Source organism: Thalia democratica, chromosome 6 (assembly GCF_965202585.1).
Source record: "Thalia democratica chromosome 6, ktThaDemo2.hap1.1, whole genome shotgun sequence".
In the NCBI taxonomy this organism is placed as follows: domain Eukaryota; kingdom Metazoa; phylum Chordata; class Thaliacea; order Salpida; family Salpidae; genus Thalia; species Thalia democratica.
In genome coordinates, this window is record NC_139170.1 from 24,579,717 (window position 1) to 24,600,498 (window position 20,782).

The window sequence follows — 20,782 nt, forward strand, 5'->3', positions numbered from 1 at the left end:
AATGTCAAAAAAAAAAATTCAAACTATTTTCTAATGGGTGCACGACTATTCAAGTTTGGACAATTCAAATTCTTAAAATAAAATTTAAAAGATCACTGCTCAAAAAGTATTTCAAAAAATATTTCAAAAAATAAAAAAGTACATATGTAAGTCTTATTAATATCTATATTTCTTTTTTGCAAAACTTAAGTATTTTATACGATATAGATTAAATAAGTTTAAAAATATGTTTACTTTAAGTAATTTTAAAATAGCTCAATAAGTATTTAAAATTAAAAAAAAGGCTTGTATATATTAATTAGACCTCCACAGTGGGCCCAAATCGCGTAAAACTGGAAAAAGGGAATAAGTTTTCTCAAGAAGTTAATATTGTATATCTTTACAAATACTTTATTTTAATGCAATCTAAGTTTGTATCTGTTGAATTTTTAAAACTAAATTAATTTTTTTATTGAAAGAATAGAAGTTATTGGGGTGGGTGTCAGAATGACACGGCAACAAAATGACACGGTGCGTCACTTTGACACAGAGGGTCACTTTGGCACAGCAACAAAATGGCACGGTGCGTCACTTTGACACAGAGGGTCACTTTGGCACAGCAACAAAATGACACGGTGCGTCACTTTAGCACAGCGACAAAATGACACGGTGCGTCACCTTGGCACGGAGGGTCACTTTGGTACGGCGACAAAATGACACGGTACATCACTTTGGCACAGCAACAAAACGACACGGCCCGTCACTTTGGCACAGAGGGTCACTTTGGCACAGCGACAAAATGACACGGTGCGTCACTTTGGCATAGCGACAAAATGACACAATACGTCACTTTGACACAGCGACAAAATAGCATGTTTACACAAAAATATCCAAACATCACAATCGATTTATACTTTTAACGTTCTATCTTCAAAAACAGTATTTATCACAAAGCTTGTGATCATCTAATGCAGAAACATACATATCAGGGTGCTTATAAATACGCGACCTTGAGTTTTCAACTAAAAATTTTGCATATGGCAAATATCACAAAACCACCCTCACAAAGTTTTAGATGAATTTTCACCTTGGCACCATTAGATTTTCTGAGAACCACCCCAATGCAAACTGTATGGGACCCAAAAAAATGCAACCTTAGAGTTTTTAGCTGGAATTTTTTACATGTTGAAATTATCACAAAAACAAGTTGTGCACAATTTAAGACGAGTTAAAGAAAGTTTTATGGAGGCACTTCTTGAATTTATGTAATTTTTATGACTTTTTGTAAATTTTCTTGAATTTCAAGTTTTTTTTAAATCAAGAAGTGTATCCATAAAAAATTCTTTAATTTGTCTAAAGTTAAATTTAATAAATTGAGTAAATTTTGAATCGTTGCTGTTATAACAAAATCAGCTTGTTTTATTGTGTTCTTTAATTAGCAAACATTATTAACAAATGGTATTTTTAAACATCTAAATCTTAAGATATTGTTTTATGATTAAACTTATTTAAGTGCTTCACGTTTTGCTTGTGTTTTTATATTTATACTTAAAGTTCATTATATGCTTAAAAATTATGATAATGGTTGAATTTTTTGTTTACAGCGATACAAACCAATAAGTGGGCAACATTATGATGAAATTATACTTCATGAAGAATCTCAACAGTTGATTCAAAAAAGTGACATCGAAGTAATATCAATTGATGAACCGATGATTAATTACTCAGTTTTAAGTTTAGCAACTCTGCAAGATGATAATTTAATACAAGTTTGAAACAATAATATTTAGAGTTGTTGCTTAAATTAAAAATAAATTTTCAGGTTTATATGCTTTAAAAACTTAATTTAAATTAAAGTATACATCCTTATTGTTGTGTCTTAAACATTCTGCGGTACAGAAGGGAAATTGATAAAATACACAGTTTTTAATTTTACTACTGTTTTCAAAAAACTGTTATCTTTTTTTTGCGGTAATCATATAAAGAGTATGTTTTTGTTCGCGAACTTCCTTTGTTTAATAAAACAGGGTTGCCACTCTTTGAGTCAAAAAATCTTCCCTGAGTGACCAGAAACTTCCCTGAGTAACCTTAAAGTTCCCTGAGTTTTTTTTCAAATCCTTAAAATTTTTATTATTTATTAAAAGATTAAAATGTTAAGAATATTGAAGAACTAGCCGCTAGGCTAAAAGAGTTCTAAATAAGCACTTAAAAATAAATAAAATTACCTTTTTTGAACGAATATTAAAATTGGATTAAGTAAATTTAATTCTAGATCTAGAAAAAAAATTCCCTGAAATTTTTAGAAGAATCCAAAACTTCCCTGAGTTAAAAAAAAAAGAAACAAAATTCCCTGAGTCTCCCTGAGATTTTCTATAACTTGAAAACTCCCTGAGTTTCCCTGAATTCCTTGAGTGTGTGGCAACCCTGTAAAAATCCTTATTTTTCCCTTTCTTTTTTTTTCTATACTCATTTTCGCGAAATTCTTTACCACGGTGCGTACCTCTTAACGTGCATATCTTATCGATTTCCCTACTGTAGTGAATAACTCTCAACAATAGTTAAGGATATCTCTTTTTAATTAAATATTAAAACATTTGCAACCTACAAAAAAAAAGTTAAACAAAATAAAGAAAATAAGTTTTCGGAAAACTAATACATTTTTACTTCTTACATTAATGTTAATGCTTAATTAGTGAAGAAAAGTATTACTTAACTGATTTTTTTAATGTTTTTATCAACTTGGACTGAAAGTATTGCTAATTTTTTTGAAGCCCCTCAGCCAGTTAACAAGTTTTAATGACCCTAATTGTTTTACTTTTGTGTAGTAATAAAATTGTTTTGTTTAATAAAATAAAAAGTAAACTTTTTCCAAAACAAGATACATTATTATTTTAAAAACTTACACGGGTCATTTTGACATAGGCTATCAAAAATTGAAGCAAATAGAAATATTTTAGTCACAATTTTACGGGAGTTTTTTTAGAGAAAACTAGAATACAGTTTAAATTTTTTATAATCGGTTGTGCGGTTATCAAAGTGGGATTTTAACTAGCTTTTTTCTGTAATTTTTGTATATAAGTTGGTGTTTATAAATGTAGTATTATGTTTCTTTTCAATATTTTTATTTTATTTATTTTATTTATTTTTAGACAATTAGCTTCGTATTATCATTTGTCTAACTACAATTAATCGTTTAACATTTTTTGTTCGTCTTTCATTTGTAATAAACTAAGTTTTTGTACGCTTTCAATAGTGTAGTTAGTTGCTCATTTCAGCATTACGACAGAAATGTTAAATTATTTAAGCGTTAAGTTGTAAAATAGTATTTTTTATCTCTCAGTTTCCAACGATTTAGATATATCATAACATAAGGTTTGGTCATACCAATTATATCTGACTGACACCGTTTTAGTTTTTATTATGAAACTTTTAGGTTGTGACTGACTGATGAGTCCCAATAAGGCGAAACTGGTATCAGTCTACCGACGGCTTGTGGTCTGATGATCGAATCGGTTTGATTAAACCTTATGTTAACTTGAGCTTATCTCACGGCATACGAAAGTATAGGCTTAGGCTTTGTAGAATTTCGCCGATGTTTTTGTTGAGTATCTGTAATCGTTAGATCTTAAAGCATTTGAAATAAGTTGTATTCTTTATTAGTTTTAATGTGTTAATCCTTGTTAAGATATAGCAAAGTATTGTTTTTATTTCAATTTATAAAGTAATACATACTATTGTCTTCTTTTATAGTTGATGTTTAATTATTACTAAAGTTTTTCATAATCAGTTAGTAATCGTATTAATATTCATCTTTAATAACAAGCTATCAATTCATAGATAGCTGTAAGTGATGTAGTAAGTCCTTCAAATTTCTGTGTTCAAATTAGCCAGTTTGAAAATGAGCTTAAAGTTTTTGAAAAAAAGATGCAGTTAGTTAAATTTATTTAATTTTTTTATACATATTTAACATATTTTTTAATCAGTTTTCTTAAATCTCCTTCGTTTCTGTTAAAAGGCTAGTTTATCTTTTACTAAGTACACTTATTAACTTGTATGTAAACGATTTTAAAATAAAAGTAGGATGAAAGAATAACTAATATACCATTCAAAATTTGTTTAACGAGAAATTGTTTTATAAACAAGTATAAAAATATTATTCAAGTAAGAAGCTCTTTTTGATTAAGTTTTTTTTTATTATTTTTTGTAATAAAAGAAGTTGTTGAATACTTAGCTTCTAGATTTCTATTGTATTTATTTAATAATAATTTTTTCATTTGTTGGTAATTTTTATTGCAAAGAAATAGCTTGTGATGTCTTAAAATAAAAAAAAATGTTAAAGATAAAGTTTAGTAAACAGTTATAATTCTATGACATTCTATAGTTTTTGAGTTTCTTTAAATAATCATTTTGAAAGTTCATGTCGTACAAAGATTTATATATAAATCAAACAATTGGTATATACTTTTTTTGTTTTATTGTAACAAACATAATTGTATATACGTCGTAACTAAAAAAACAGTAATATGTTTAAAGTTTCTAAAATTGCATGGTTGCTCTGCATATCGTGTTTATTTGTTATTAGTTTATATTATATTTTTGTAAGTATAAAAAAAAAGACTTACTTTTAGTCAAAAAACTTTCTAGCTTAAAAAAGCAAAGCCAATTAGGTAAGGATTTTAAGAAACGTAGATTTAATACATATAAAGTAAAAAAAAAAAGTCTCACTCACTAAATTTTTTTTCACATAAAGAAATAGATAGTTGCACTACCAAGGACACTTAAATAGGTACTAGTTTAGTCGGTTTAAGTTAATCTACCTAATACAATTCTTAAAATTTATTTAGTTTATTATAAGGTTAATTAAGTAAAGACATCTTTAGAAAAAATATTTCAAAATTTTTGGAATGACCTGATTTACAAACTTGTTTGATTTCTATCAAGTAATTCAGTAATTTAAAGTTTTATAGTTTTGTTAGCGTTCCTCGATTATGCGCATATTATTGTCAGTTAGCTCATATGGTAAACTAGTAACTTTTGATAGAGCGGTATACGAGAATTCAACAGATGTTCTAAAGTTTGCTGAGATACCCCCAGTTAATTGTGTATGTATTGCAAAATACGATTATGATGGGGTGTGGTATCGTGTTACTATCAAAGAACATCTCTGTAACACCAAAATTAAAGTTAGTACCAAATTTTTGATGTGGTAATTCTTTGTTTTTAGTCTTTATTAGCAAGGTCGAATTAAATTAAGTTTTAATAAAGAAATTAGTAGTAGCTCAAGTAGTTTATCAATACTTAATTGATAAGAGTTGAAAAATATTTTAAGCAGTTGAGAAAAACCTGTAAGTAATTACAAAAAAACTGTTTACTAAGTTAGTTTGTTTGATACGATTAAAAACGCACTTTTGAATAGTTTTACAATTTTAAAAGGTTTTCATTGATACCTTTTTTACTGTTTGCAACCTTAAGAATCCATTTTATTATTCTTAATTTATCTAGTTTTATATGTATATCATTTTAGTATAGAATGAACTAAAGTTTTGAATAAAACTATTTTTTTTATGTTCTAGTATACACGCATATTCCAATGTATAAATAATAATGATTACTAGTACGTTTTTTTATTTTTGACTTCTATTATTCCTTTAATTTTTAACAGTTTTGGTCTAAAAAATATTTATGTAAAACGAAATAGTAAAAAAGTAGTTTAAGTTTAATATTTCTAAAAAATAAATGTGATATTTCTATGTTAATAGATTTAATTAGTATTTATTAGTTTTACAACAAGGTTTTAAAATAATGCTTACAAAAAGTGGTAAAAATCAGATTCATGCTAGTTTTAATACTAACTTTAGTATATAAAATCTGATGTTACCAGGGTTGCCAAAAAACCTTGAAATCTGGAAAAACGTGGAATTTGACAATTTAGGCTAAAATACCTAGAAAAACCTGGAATTTTTAACAATTTTAACATGTTAAGTAGTAAAATTTCCATTTGACTCAAAAATGGGTAGCTGTCTAAATTGCGCGAGGCGACAAAATTGCAGGAGTTCACTAAATTGCACGAAGAAACTTTTGCACGAGGGTATAAATTTGCACAAAGATAAAATTGAACGAAGATACTTTTGCACGAAGGGTCACTTTTGCATGAAGACACTTTTACACGAGCAGACAATTTTGCACGGGTTAATTTTTTTATTAATTTTTACAATTAATTTTAATTTGTTAATTTTTTTTCTTTAAATTTTTTTATTAATTTTTACAATTAATTTTAATTTGTTAATTTTTCTATAAATTTCTTTTTTTTTAAATTTTTTACTATCACTGTTAGCCCTAACCCTTACCCTCGGTCTGTAACTTTTTTTTTAAATTAGTTTTTTTGTTAATTCTTTTATTAATTTTTTAATTTTTTTTATTATTATAATATTTATTAGCTATTCTTTTTTTTTTACTATCATTATTGCCTCTAACCCTCACCCTCGGTCCGTAACTTTTAAAAATTTTTATTTAATAATATTTTTTATGTTATTTATTTAATTATTTTTCTTTATTTTTCTACTCACGTGCAAAAATGTAACTCGTGCAAAATTGACCCTTGAACTTGATGCAAAATCGTCTTCGTGCAATTTTGTTCCTTCGTGCAATTTAGTGACCTCGTGCATTTTTGTCTTCGTGCAATTTAGACCCGTTCCCCAAAAAATCTATCATATAGATTAAATTTTTTTTGTCATCATGAAACATTTTTTTAATTATAAAACACCTTTAGTACCATTTTCATGTATTTTTCAATGTTTTTATGCTATTTAGTACAGCTTTTTATTTAAATTTAATTTTATACCGAAATTGATTAAAAACCTGGAAAAAAACTTTCAAAAAGCCTTAGGCAACCTTGTCTAATGTGCCATGAGACAAGCTCAAGTTAATAACAAGCTTTGTCCTGGGTGTGTACAGGCTTTTGTCCTGATGACTTTTGCCAATGCTGACGTCATTGATCATACCAGCAAACGGTAGTTTTACAATAAAACATAAAAAAACACTTAGTAAATAGATGGCTGCAAATTTCTTCAGTACGACTGACTTATGATTTTATATAAGAACTAAGTCGCAGTCTACCAAGAGCTTATGTTCTGATGATTCAGTTGATATAATCAAAAATTGTTGTTAACTTTATATTATGTTTCAATTTTCAAAATATGAAAGGTATATTTTATTGTACACCGTACTGAACAGTTTTGATTTAAGTAATAATATTCTATAATTTGTATGTAAAACTGCGCGCAGTTTACAACTAAAGACTTTTTGGTTAATACGCGTCAGGCCAAATCATTTTTTTTTAAAGTTAGCGAAATGTCAGTTTTTTGTCAGTTCAAATGCTTCAAATTAAAAAAACTGAGAATATGTTTTTGTTTGATTCAATCATTAAATTGTGAATTTCTTTATTAATAAGCGTTTGATTTTTCTGGAGTTAATGTCAAGTATAAATTCTTGAAAATTTCTAAAATAATTTCATACAGTTATTTTTCTTTATTGTACTAACATATGTTTCTGTGTGTTTACGAATTAACAGACTTCAACTCGGTTCTGTAAAAAGATAAATACTGTTATGAAAGGATAGAAGCTAAAGTAGGTGTATACATATGTATTAATTAAAATTAAAATGAAATAATTTCTACAGATTTTTAGAGGTTAATAGTTAATGTTAGGTAAAATACTTAATGTTAAATCCGACTGTTATAAAACTATATAATATTTGTAGTTATTAAGTCTAAATAAAGTAAAGTAAACTAAAATACACAACAAAAACAACAAATCATAATATAAACAAACCACTTAATTTAATGGAAAGAATAACTAATTAAAATTTATTTCACCGTTGCTAATTTTCGAACAAAATTTATTTTATAATTGCGTCACAATATATATATATATGAACATTAGGACAGCTATTTAATTTGTATTGTAAAGTTAGTTAATTTAGTCTTTATGTTTGGGAAAGCAGTAAAGCGCTTTAATATGAAAAGTAGTATGTAATCTATTTTGAATAAAATTTGAAACAACAACCGTTAATTAGTAAATCAATAAAATTTAACAACGGTAAAGACAATATAATAAAACAACTTGAAATAACGCATATTTTATATATTAAATGTTTGTAATGATTAAATCTAAATTATAACAAAATCAAAGTTAAATACAATTAGGAAGCAGATTTAGTTTAAATGTAAAAGTTAAAAATTTAAAATTTAAGAAAATAAAGCACAATAAACTTGTTATTAAGCTTATAAAGCACTCACCGATAGTTAAGTTACAGCGACACACATAAAATCACAATGACTTAAATTACATATATGTGCGTTATATAATAATTATTAAAATAATTGATTGTTGTTTTATAAAGGAGCAATCGGGTGTTTAAATTAAAGATCTCATACAGATATTTTAAATATTTAATAATTAAAATGAGTTATAACTTACGGGTTGTGTTTAATATGGAAGTTAAAATGTAAAACACAAAACAACAAGGTAGTCATATGCTAAGTATAAACCTGCAGTAAAAAACCTCTAGCTCTATTTTTTTTACTGCAGATTTATACTTAATAATTTTAAAGTTTATTAAAAATATATCATTCTATTTATTTGAGCAAGAGACCAAAAGTTTTTAGCAAAAATTGCTAACACTGTTGAAGATCTCTAATGTCTGAACTTTTTATCTAAAGTGATAAAACTTTAAATAAAAAAACTGTTTTATTACTTTAAAGCTTTAAATACTAGTAAAGGCCTCAATGTTAAAGATGGAGAGGAAACGATAAGGAGGTTGATTTTTAGTATAATATTCTTTTCGCTTTTCATGCGGAACCTACTTATTGAACTCACCAATTTTGACCTCTTAAGTCCCATAGGTACTTTGAATTTTGTTAAGCATTTAAAAGTGTTTGATAGCTCAGAAAAACAACTCTACAAAATCAGATCAACGTAAACAAACAAAGTACCGATGGTGATTATTGATGAAGAAGTAGGCGAACTACTAGAGATATTGACTGTTTTACTCCTTAAACGCATCCATACACCACTTCTGATTGATTGCGCGCTCATTATTTTGTGCGCCTTTATCGAGATCGGACTGTTTCTTGTTAATTATTGCTTAATTTATTTAATTTTGTTTTAAAAACTAAACATTGTTTTTTTTTAAAGTGCGGACTATGTCGAACTCCATAAAAAGAGTAAAAAAAATATATGAAATTAAATAAATACTAACAGTCTCTGCTTTCAGACAAGTTATTTATAAATAAAGGTTCTAACAGCTTAGAGGGTCAATTAGAGTCGATTCATCGGCAATTCAGTTCCAAGCAATTTCAACCAGTAATTTGACTGAAACTTGATTGATTCTTGGGCTTAATTGAATTGAAACTAGAATTTTTTCGTAAACTACTAATTTTCAAATGCCTAACATACAGTGCATCAGCTTAAGACTATCCAATACGCAATCGAAAATCAAACTCCGTTTAATCTACGCATTTTAAAGATTGCTAACTCCTTATGATAAAAAAACTTGACTACTTTTTTTTAATTTGTTTATAAAAACTTAAAAAAATGTTTACTTTTTAAAATATTTTTTTTCTATTTGCATTCTTTCTATACTTATAAAATGAAATGTGCGATTACGCTTTAGGCGGACACCTCATACGTCTTTTCTAGTTTAAAATCTTTAAATGCTTCTTAAGAAAATTAAGTAACAGTAGCACTTCGATTGAAAAAATCCTTACGTGTCTAAATTTCTGTACACAGTAGATAGATATTTGCACAGCGAAATGTGCAGTTCTTACGTTCAAACTAGACAATTGAAATTGTATAGTTAGGTTTATAATGTTATTACTACGTTAACTTAAATAGTTTTTCCAAAAAATTGTATAAATAAAATAATCACTTGAAAAAGTGTTGTAAGTAAATTCACTTTAAACGTAACTTCAAAATATTATACCTTTAAATTTTAGTCAAATTCAAGTTTTCAAAAATTTTGTTTTTTGTGTGCTTCATGAGCCTTTGCTGTTTTTTAATTTAGATGTTATAATTGCATTATTGTATTAGAAAAACGTTGATAAAATAGCACATTATTTTTAGGTTTTTTATGTTGATTACGGAAATGAGTCAACCATTCAATTAGAAGATATACGCAAAATAAAACCAGAGTTTTTAACGTTGCCATTTCAAGCAGTCTTTACATGTATAAATGATGTTAGTTTTGTCTTAAATAACTTGTTTAATTAAAAAATCAAACATTTGATTATGCCAACTGGATTATTAGGTTAATCCCTTTGGTTTAGGCTCAGACAGATAACTTGGAATCAGTCTAAAACTCTAAGTATAACCATTTTTCTTAAGAGTTGAAAATTTTTCTTAGGCCATTATTAAGTTTACAATTAAGCTCAGTGAATATAACTCATGTTTAATGTTACTTTTTAATTTTAAACTTCATAGTTTTATTATTGCAACAGTTAGTTTTTTATTTCTGATAAAGTACTTTTGATACTTTTATATATAATTAATTTTTAAGTATTTATTAAATTTAAATATTAAGTCACCTATCCTGAGGATCTAAGACATACAAATTTTGTTTTTTTTTTTTTTTTGCTAAAAGAATAAACTACAATATGTATTTTATATAATTAACTATTTTATCTAGCTAGAGTTTGATTATTTTTTACAGTGATGTATATCCTAAATCAGGTTTTCCCCAAAAAGGGATATAAACTGCAAAGGGGCCATAGGGGAGCCATAAGGCTACAATTTGAAATGTTTACTAGAAATAAACGAGTTGATGATAATGAACAAAAAAAAAAAGGTTTTAGGCGTATTTAAGTTTAGTTTTTTGAGAAATTTTATTGCAGGAGGCCTTAACTTTTTTAATTTCTTCACCTGAAAAATGTTTGGGAAACCCTAGTCTAAATAAATATAGATTTAAAACATGCATGTTTTTAGAATTTTGAATAATGTTGAATCTATTTATTGATTTTTAAATAATTACTAATAGTAAAATTTTCAGCTTTTATCAGCAAAGCTAAGAGGTTTTAGCCATTATACAATTAGCAGTAGACAGTAACGAACGTCCATTAAAGACAGTTTTCTAGACAACCTACGGCTGGTTTCATTATTAAAACTCATTTGGTAGAAATAGTCACGAGAGATTGTTGTCATTATCTAACCTAAGGATTAGCAAACTTCGGCCTGCAGGCAAAATGTTGCCCTCTAAGCCAAAATCTGCGGGAGCGGGTCAGAATGTACATCGCAAAATGACACGGTCGTCAAATAGACACGGTGCGTCACCTTGGCAAGGAGGGAAAATGACACGATGCGTCACTTTGGCACAGCGACAAAACAACACGGTGCGTCACTTTAGCGCAGCGACAAAATGACACGGTACGTCACTTTGACACGGAGGGTATATTTGGCGCAGCGACAAAATGACACGGAGGGTCACTTTGGCGCAGCGACAAAATGACACGGAGGGTCACTTTAGCACAGCGACAAAATGACACGGTGGTTAATAAGATAGGGAACGATTTGTTGTGAAACTTCAATCTTTATTAGTATGGACAACGATCTTGTTTTATTAAGAAACTTTTCAGTTTCATGTCTTCTAACCGGTTTTGTAGAATCAGCAACAATCACATTGATTAACTTTAAAAACAAAGACCGCAGGAATTTTTGATTGTGACTCCATAAAATAAAGTGAAACACGTAATGTTTATACCTTCTATTGTCCATCGTCGTACTTATAAACAACATACTCATTTTTGAAAATTCCGTTCATGGTCGTGCTGGTGCAGTCTAGAGCTTATTATTTTTAAGTAATTGTAAAGGCTGTTATGTTATCTAAATATATTTAAAATTTATTAAAGAAAACATACTTTCGTAACAAAATTGAAAAAGGTTTAACTATTATCTATAGATTTTAAAAACTGTTTAACTTTTTATCAGAGTTGCCAAAAAACCTGGAAACCTGAAAATACCTAAAATTAACAATTAAGGCGCAAAAAAAAACTGGAAAAACCAGGAATTGAACAAACAAAACTTAGATTAAATGTAAAAAATCTATCTTATACAATATTTTTGTTGTTTTATTTACATTATTAGTTATAAAACAACATTTAAAGTAGCATTAAGGTATCTTTTTAATACTTACGTACCATTTATGGCCTTGAATTTAATTTTATTCTAAAAAGTGACCTTTAAAAACCTAGAAGAAATTTAGAAAACCTTGAGAAATCTTTCAAAATACCTTGGCATTCCTGTTTTATGTTTCATTGAAATCTTTTTTTTAATGCATATTTTATTAATATTTTAGGTAGATTCATCATTAAGTGGAGATTGGAGTTTGAAACAAAAAACCTTGTTTGACGAACTTGTTTTAGGAAACAAGTTTTTTGCCTCATTCAAAGGAAAGCATAGATACTTGTACAAACCTGTGAATGTAACCCTTTTCTTTAAAAAGGTTTTATAAGTATATTTTTCATAAAGTTACTGTTTGAGTTAAAATATGAAGCTTTTTAATTTTTTTGATAAAAAATTTATTGTATTTTTGATTTCTTTAATAAATTATTTTTTTATATAAGTATATGATCTGATCAGTGACAATTATATAAGATATAGTTATAAAAATTACATATGGTTATAATTTGTTTTAAAAACTAAGTTTAAGCCATTAAACTACAATGCATTACTAGTGAAAAATCCATTTAAAATACCTTCATTTAAACTTAGCTACAGACAAAAACAAATAACAACAAACTCAACCTTATTTAATTGAGGTAAGACTTGTAAAATAATCAGTATCTTTGTCGTCAAGTAGTGATTGGTGGACTATTAAATGCTCAGGGTTGCCACTCGGTCAGGAAAAGTCAGGAAATCAGGAAAAGTCAGGAAAACTTTTAAAAAATCACAAAAGTCAGGAAAAAATGGGGGGTTTTGAAAAAAAGTCAGGAAATTTGATAAAATTTAAAAAAGAAAGTCAGATTTTGTCAGTTTAAATTTACAAAATTCCTTGTTTTCCAAAGCCTTCAAATGGTAAAAATTAATTAAAAGACCTTTAAAGTCAGAAAAAAATTCCAAAATTTTTCTAGAAATTTACAAAATATTTAATTATATTTCCAATGCCTTCATCTGGTATAAATTAGAAAAATATCCTTTATAAAACTGCAATAATTTTCTATTAACATATTAAACAAGTACCCTACTTGAACAAGCAGATTTTGTAAGATTTTTAATATTGATGGTCTTTAGCAAGGACACTTCCATAGTGAAACTGTGGTATATACACAAAAGTTTATCTAGCATAATTTTAGAATCAAAGTGTTTTTTGTTTAAGAAATTAATTGAGTTCTTTATAACTAAGCAGTTAGTTTAGTATTTTATGTAACAAGTTAATGTGTATACTTTACATCTTTATATTTTTGAAAAATGTATAGATGACAAAGTTCCTTATATGTCTTTAGTTTATCTAGATACATTCATGCTAGTAAATGCTAAAAATTTGTGTCTTTTTTCAGACAAGCTGTGTTTTTAAGGTAATAATACAAGTATTTTGCTGATAGAACTGTTTATTACAAACATCAATCATACACAGATGGTTTAAGTGATGTACTGGAAGTTTGATGATAGAATTCAGCAAAAAACTGTTGTTTTTAACCTGTATTAAAATTAGATTGAAAGCTTTATATAGTTTCAAGTGTTAGATTATGTATTTTAGATTAAGTTTAATTTAAGAGTTTGATTTAGAAAAGTCTGGAAAATTTTGGTAAAAAGTCAGGAAAAGTCAGGAAATTTTTCTCAGCTAGATGAGTGGCAACATTGAATGCTTTAAAAATTTCAAAAAAATCTAGATTTTTGGTAGTTGTTTTTCTTTTTATTTATTTATTTTATTTAGTTTGAGAAAGTTGTAACCTTTGTTCTATAAAATCGCAGTGAACATTGGCGTTAATAATTTTTCTTAGTACTAAATAAATAAACTAAAATTGTTGCACGATTTGTTGCAGTATATTGTTTATTTTAAAACAACCTTAAAGTGTTCACTCGTTCTATAACATTTATAATTTATTTTAATAATCTTATTGACTTGTATTAAAGTTTAAGTTTCAATCTAGCAACTAGGCTTTGTGTGTTCTAACTTACTGATAAATCTATGAAATTAAAAAGCAGAAGATTGAAAACTTAAAGAAAAAGTTAGAGCTGCCAAAATTTGTATTATCTTATGTCTTTATAAACATTTTTAGGTTCTCCACATTTGTTTTTTTAATGATTGATTTTAGTGAAACTTTTCTTAAGTTGTTTTAAAATAATTGTAAGTAAATATCTATTAAAAAAAAAAAGATGTTTTTAACTTGGAATCTAAAGATACTTTTTATTAAATTTTAAATACTTGAATTGTTTTTTAGTAGTATGAATCGGCTAGCGGGTTAAAATTTACAACATTCAATTACCATAGTTATCAAGTCATTAGGACCCCTACATCACTGATTCATACATTTGAATAACTTTTGTCAATTTTTAGTTTAATGCAACAGTTGTTTTTTGCCAAAGCTTATTTTTAATTTGAAACTCAGTTAAGTGTAAATGGAGAAATTTGAAAAATATTTTAATTATTCTAATATTCTTTTATTTAAAATATAACGTAATAAGACATATACTTTTAATTATGATTGAGAGCATACTGTTGTAAAGCAAAAATCTTATCTAGCGTATTTGTGTTAAAACTCAAGTAAAATAATTTATTTATAAAGTCATTTTATCGTCTCTGGTGAGTAATAATAGACACTTATAGTACAAATACTTAAGAAAAAAAATCGAAAATTTTTAGCTTGTTTATGCATATCATTTTTTTTTTCTATGACGTAATTATTAGATATATTTTTTTCAATGATTAGAAACCAGTTAATAGTTTGAATTAGTTCTTCCTTCCAATTCATGAAGTAGTTTATATTATGATTTGTTATTTTATTGTGTATTTTAGTTTATTAAATTTAATTTAGACTTTATAATTAACTGTTCAAAAATATAGGTTTAATCGTTTGCTAACAAAAGATCCTAGTGAAATAACTTCACTAGAATAAAAATAAAAACAAATTGTACAGTAATCAACTTCAACTGGGTTCTGTAAAAAATAACTACTGTAATGAAAGTATAGAAGCATAGGTGTATACATGTATCAGGGTTGCCACTTTACCTGGAATCCTGGAAAAACCTGGAATTTGACAATTTAGGCAAAAAAAACTGGAATTTGGGAAATTTTGAAAAAAAAAAAAGGAAAAACTTAGAATTTTGAACTAAACAACTAAAGAAACCTGGAATTTTAACAATTTTCACATGTTCAGTAGTTGAATTTCGATTTGACCCGAAAAATCTATCATATAAATAAAAAAAATTTGTCATCATCTAAAAATTTTTTTATTGAAAAACATATTTAAAGTAGCTTTGCAGTATCTTTTTAATGTTTTTATACTATTTGACACAGTTTCTTACATTAAACAAAACTTTAAACTAAAATAAGACTCAAAAATGTGTACTTTTAAAAACCTAGAAAAAAGTTTGAAAAAAACGAGTGGCAACCCTGATGTATACACCTACTTTAGCTTCTATTCTTTCCTTACAGTATTTATTTTGTTAGTGAACAATAAGAGCTCAGTTGAAGTGTTTTAACACACAGAAACATATGTCAGCTTAATAAAATAAGGATACTGTATAATTTGTGTATTTTATATACCAGTGAACTTGTTTCACTAGCATCTTTTGTTAACAAACACTTAAATTTATATTTTGAATAGTTGTTTTTTATGTGCTAACCTAAAAAAATTGTAAAGTTTAAATTATATTTAACTGCTTTAGGTAACTGGTGAACTTAAAGACCTATCAGAAGTTTTAGTAGAAAAGGGAATTGCCGACAGAACAGCGTCACCATTTCTCCAAAGTAGAGAGAAAATTCTTGCTAACAAGGTTTTGTTTTTTTAAGTTTTTTTAGAGCTAGTAAAGTTGAAATTAGTTTTACGACATAATTTTTGATAAATGCTAATGTAGACTGTCAGATGTAATTTTTTTTAGTTCAAAAATACTCGTTTTACATGAAAACTATCTATTGTTAGTGATAAAATGAAATTAAACATTCTCATACTAAGTTGTTGATTATTTATTTAGGATAAGCATTTTGTTTTAATAAAATTTACAACTATCAAAATATTTACATATTAAGCTATAAAATAAATGTTGGTTGTAAATAATTTGTAGATTAAAATACTTTTCTTAAACATACGAATGGTTTAGGGTAGGAATCGGCAAAATACGGCCCGCAAAATTAAATTCTGCTACTGACGACGCAACAATTGCACAAAGACAATTTTGCACGAGTTAAATTTTTGCACGACAGTGAAAAATTACAAAAAAACAGAAAAAGAAAACTAAAAAATAATTTGATAAAAAAAAAGCTACCGACCGAGGGTAAGGTTTAGGGGTAACAATAATAGTAAAAAAAAATTTAAAAAATAATTAACCTGTGCAAAAATGGCTTCGTGCAATGTTATCCCTTCGTGCAATTTTGTACGCTCGTGCAAATTTGACAGCTACCTAAATAAGTGATCTTCATACTGTTAATAGAAATTAGTATACTGTAGAAAATTCTTATTTTTTTTTATATAATTTAAAAAAATTATTAATTAATGTCTTTGTCTTCTTTTCTATTACATATTGAAAGCCAATTATAATATAGATTAACAGTTCTTAACATAATATTTGTTTATAACGGCATTCAAAACATAAAAAAATAATGTATAATACTAAGTTAAGTTTTTGAATTTTTTCAGTAGTCTAGCGTGCACAGCTTTTAAAAAGGTTATTTGAAAAAAACCACCTGACTAAATAAGTTTTTTAGTCATTAAAATTAAGTTTAAATAAAAATTTAGAATTTTTTTCTATTTTGATTAGATTAACATATTGTGTATCTCTTTCTTTATAAACACTTATTTTATAAACCCATAGTTTTACTAAATATGGGAAAAAACTATTTTTTTTCAGTTCAATTGCCTAAAAAAAAAAAAATTTAACAGTATGTTTTTGATTTAGTCGCCCTTTATATAGTGAGTTTCTTTCTTAATAAGCTTTTGGTTTTTGTTGACAATATGTCGAGTAAAAATACTTAAAATTTCTAAAAGAAATAAGAGAATATATTTTAGTTATAGTCAATTTCCTTAACAGTTACGTACTTTTCAATTGACGCGTTTAAGGGTTATTTCTAAAGAGGTGACTATTTTTTTAGTGAGAGAGGAGTATCATAAAAAAGTGTATCAGTGTTGATGTACCTAAAGTTATTAAGAAAGATAAGAGTAAATGAGCTCGTTTTCTAAAAAATAAGTGATAAATACGTTTGTAGATAGCACTTACATAATAAATTAAACTTCCAAAAAATTGAATTATTATAATATTTTCCAAAAACCATGAAATAATTATAAATTTTAAAAGTAAAAGATCTACTAAAAAGTTGTAAAGTTAGTAGGCTACGTATTTACAACTAATCTAAGTTACTTGCTTCATCTAGATATAAGCTAAACTGGGCGCCAACCAACAAAGGTAAGGAAAATGTTAGTCTAAATCAGTCTAAAGTAAAAAATTGTCTGTCTAAAATTGAAAACTTTGCTTCAAGCCTGTATAGCTTGTTACTTTTTTACACTTGCTTTATTCTAGTAACTTAAATTAGTTTTGAAAATAATCAAGAGCTAAATATTAAAATCTTAACTAAAGTTGAAGGAATTTTTAAAATAAATTTTGCAATAGCAACTATTTAGTAAAATTTAAATAAATTTATTTTTTTAATGTTGTAATTTTAAAGAACTTATAGTTTTCTCCTTTTTCTGATTTAGAACAAAGATGATATTCAAACAGCATTTTCGCGTTGGAATCCTATGAAAGAAGATTTTTACAGTGAACGAAACAAGTAAGTTATTGATTTATCATATGTTTCTTTAGAAAAAATATTGTTTATTAAACTGTTTTTGACCTTTTAAGTAAAATAAAGATACATAAGTTATTGCTCAAACAACTTTATACAAATTTTTATAACTATCTATCTATAAGTCAAGCATAAAGATATATTAGCTATCATGTGTTTTGATTATTAAAGTTTGTGAACTTGATTCAAGAATTTATTTACAATAATTAATACAGTTTTATAGCTAAAAAAATTGTTAAAATTTATTTTTTATTTATAATAAAATACATATTCTCTAAAAGTTTTTAAATTTTATAGTTTAGACTAGCGAAAATTAAATCTTTATTTATTTTTTGAATATCTTTAAAACTGTCATATGATACTTTTTAGTTAGTTATTGAATCGTAAAAGCTTTTTTAAGTGTAGTTAAAGCTTTTGTTTATATTTCAAATATTGTTTTTTTTATTGAAATACAAAAGTTTTATAATTGAAATTAAAAAAAGTTAACATTGTGTTAAATTGTAAAATTATAATTTCTATCGAATGTCTTATAAAAAAACAAAATTTAAAATTACGTAAATCGAATTTTAGAATATAATTTCATTTATGATTTTTTGATAGTGCGTTATAAAAAAGATTTAAACCAAACTTATTGCAGTTTTATAATATAATAAAAAACCTTTAAAAATGATTTAAGAGATATTTAGATAAGCATTTTGCATAAAAAGTTTTAGAATTTTAAATGAAGTAAAAACAAAATTTTACAAGACTACTATTTAAAAAAATTTTTTTTATATGTTTCGAGTAGTTTTAGATAATCAAGGTTTTTTTCGTTGGTTATAGTCAAGTTTTGGACGTTGACGACGCATGCGTGGCTGTAGAAGGAGTTAACTATGAAAGAGTAGAAGTCTGCCAACATTACATTAACAATAAGTGTTGGTTCGGTGATGAGTGCAATAAATTACATACCACAGTTAATAATGCTGAAACTAAATCGCAAAAACTTGTTAGTTCAATACTAATTTTTCGTATAATAAGTAATCTAAAAATTCGTTTATATATAAATCTGATCATTTACCAATTAATCTTATATTTCATTTTTTAATCTGACTAACCAAATACTTTTTAAAGCATTAGTAACTCGTTGATTTTAAATTTATCTTTGTAAATTATTAAGAATTGCCACAAGTTTATAGAGTTTTTTTCTTTACATGGGTTTATATATACATGATAATTTTTTTAGAAAGCGTCTAATTATTTTTTTTTTTAAGCTTAAATGTTACTTGTAACACTTTATTGTTATAGTAATAAAACTTCTTTAACTAATTAAATATTTTTTAAACCTTGACAAATTCTAGCATAAGATATTTTACTTGATATTTAAATTTATGAGAAAACTGAACACAAAAAGTTAGCTATCATGTGTCGAAATATTTTTTAAATTAATGGCACTATAAAAAACACTTTTAATTTGTACTTTCTTAAAAATTATGTTTATATAATAAAGGGTTGCAATTAAAATATAATATCTGTGAAGCCACATTATCCTTGAAAATTTGTAATACTGTTTTATAATTTTTTGCCTGAAGTATATTGTAAAGAATTGAAATAATATTAACGAACAAACAACCATCAAAAGTAAGTTTAAGTAGAAGCTAACATAGTTATTTAAGCCAGAGGTTCTCGTATTTAAAAACCTGTGCGAAGTACGCACATAAAGAAAAAGTTCTGTGCATACGAGATTATATGTAGAAACATTATTTGTACAAGATTAACTTAATTATAAATTATTTGTGTCTGTGACTAAATTAATTGATTTTATATATATATAGTAGTTTGTGATAGTATATGGTTTGGTTTGATCTACCTTTTTATTTAATTGTATTATAGTTAAATGAACTCATTGATAAGCAGTCTATGAAAATCAAAATAATTTAAAAAAAAATTATTATTTAGATAGTTTTCTAATCTAAGAGTAATTAATTCTAAGCTTAAAAATGTGACTATTACTTATAGATTTTCGTTATGTTTAATAGCAGTAGTTTGTAAAAGAGATAAAGTTAGTTTATTTAAAATCTACAGATAAAACTTGGTATCATTTTTTTACTTAGTTGTAAAATAGAAGTGAAGTCAGCAGATACTGATGGCTCAGTATCTGCAAGACCCGTTAACTTATTTTTTTGTCTTAAGCCCTTCTTAGTCTTAATCATTCTAATGGTATAGTAATCACTTAAATAGTAGCTTAAATTAAAAACAACCGGTTATAAGTTACACAGCACAGTTTAATTAACAATATTTAATAACAAATGTGATTTAAAAAATACGTATTAACTCAAGTAAAATTATACAAAAAGTTGATAAAGCTAAAGAATAATTCAATAATTTCTTTAATAAGCAACAAAGTTTAATCTATAATTTGGTACTTCTTTTAAAGCAACAAATTTACAAAAGTTAAAACACTCAACTGCAATCCACTCAGCGTTCCAATTCAATAAGATGTCATCAACCAGAGTTCATCAATAACTGACCGTTGCTACAACAAGAGTAGCATTTTGTATTAAAAATTCGTCGTTAAGCAAACGTCATAGTGCTTTAATAAATTTAAACTTGTCAGTGTTTACAACTAGTTATTTTGTAAACTTATTAACTATTATCACAACGCAGGGCAGATAGCGATTACAGACGTTTAGTTAATGTAAATAAATAATAATATATAATGTCAACTTTTTAGTTTTAAATTACCTGTTAGTATTAAATTTGATGCAGTTTTAATATTTTCTTTAAATTTTATGAGTTTAGAGATTCTATTAAAGAAAACATCGAGAAAAGTATATC

The 20,782-nt window shown here is 26.1% G+C and overlaps 1 protein-coding gene across 6 annotated transcripts in view; it reads left to right on the forward strand.

Moving 5' to 3' along the window:
• Positions 1–20,782, forward strand: part of LOC145838108 (tudor domain-containing protein 1-like) — a 41,694-nt gene that overhangs the window by 11,575 nt on the left and 9,337 nt on the right. For 3 of the 6 annotated variants that reach the window (XM_082945645.1, XM_082945646.1, XM_082945649.1), the window contains 8 exons: positions 1,584–1,748; positions 3,817–3,908; positions 5,021–5,162; positions 10,102–10,215; positions 12,326–12,472; positions 15,859–15,966; positions 17,880–17,953; positions 18,791–18,953. In XM_082945645.1, coding sequence (XP_082801771.1) covers positions 1,584–1,748; positions 3,817–3,908; positions 5,021–5,162; positions 10,102–10,215; positions 12,326–12,472; positions 15,859–15,966; positions 17,880–17,953; positions 18,791–18,953 — 1,005 coding nt within the window. Of the gene's footprint in view, positions 1–675; positions 787–1,583; positions 1,749–3,816; positions 3,909–5,020; positions 5,163–10,101; positions 10,216–12,325; positions 12,473–15,858; positions 15,967–17,879; positions 17,954–18,790; positions 18,954–20,782 lie in introns of those variants that run through there. The other 3 variants (XM_082945650.1, XM_082945647.1, XM_082945648.1) reach the window with 3 other exon arrangements.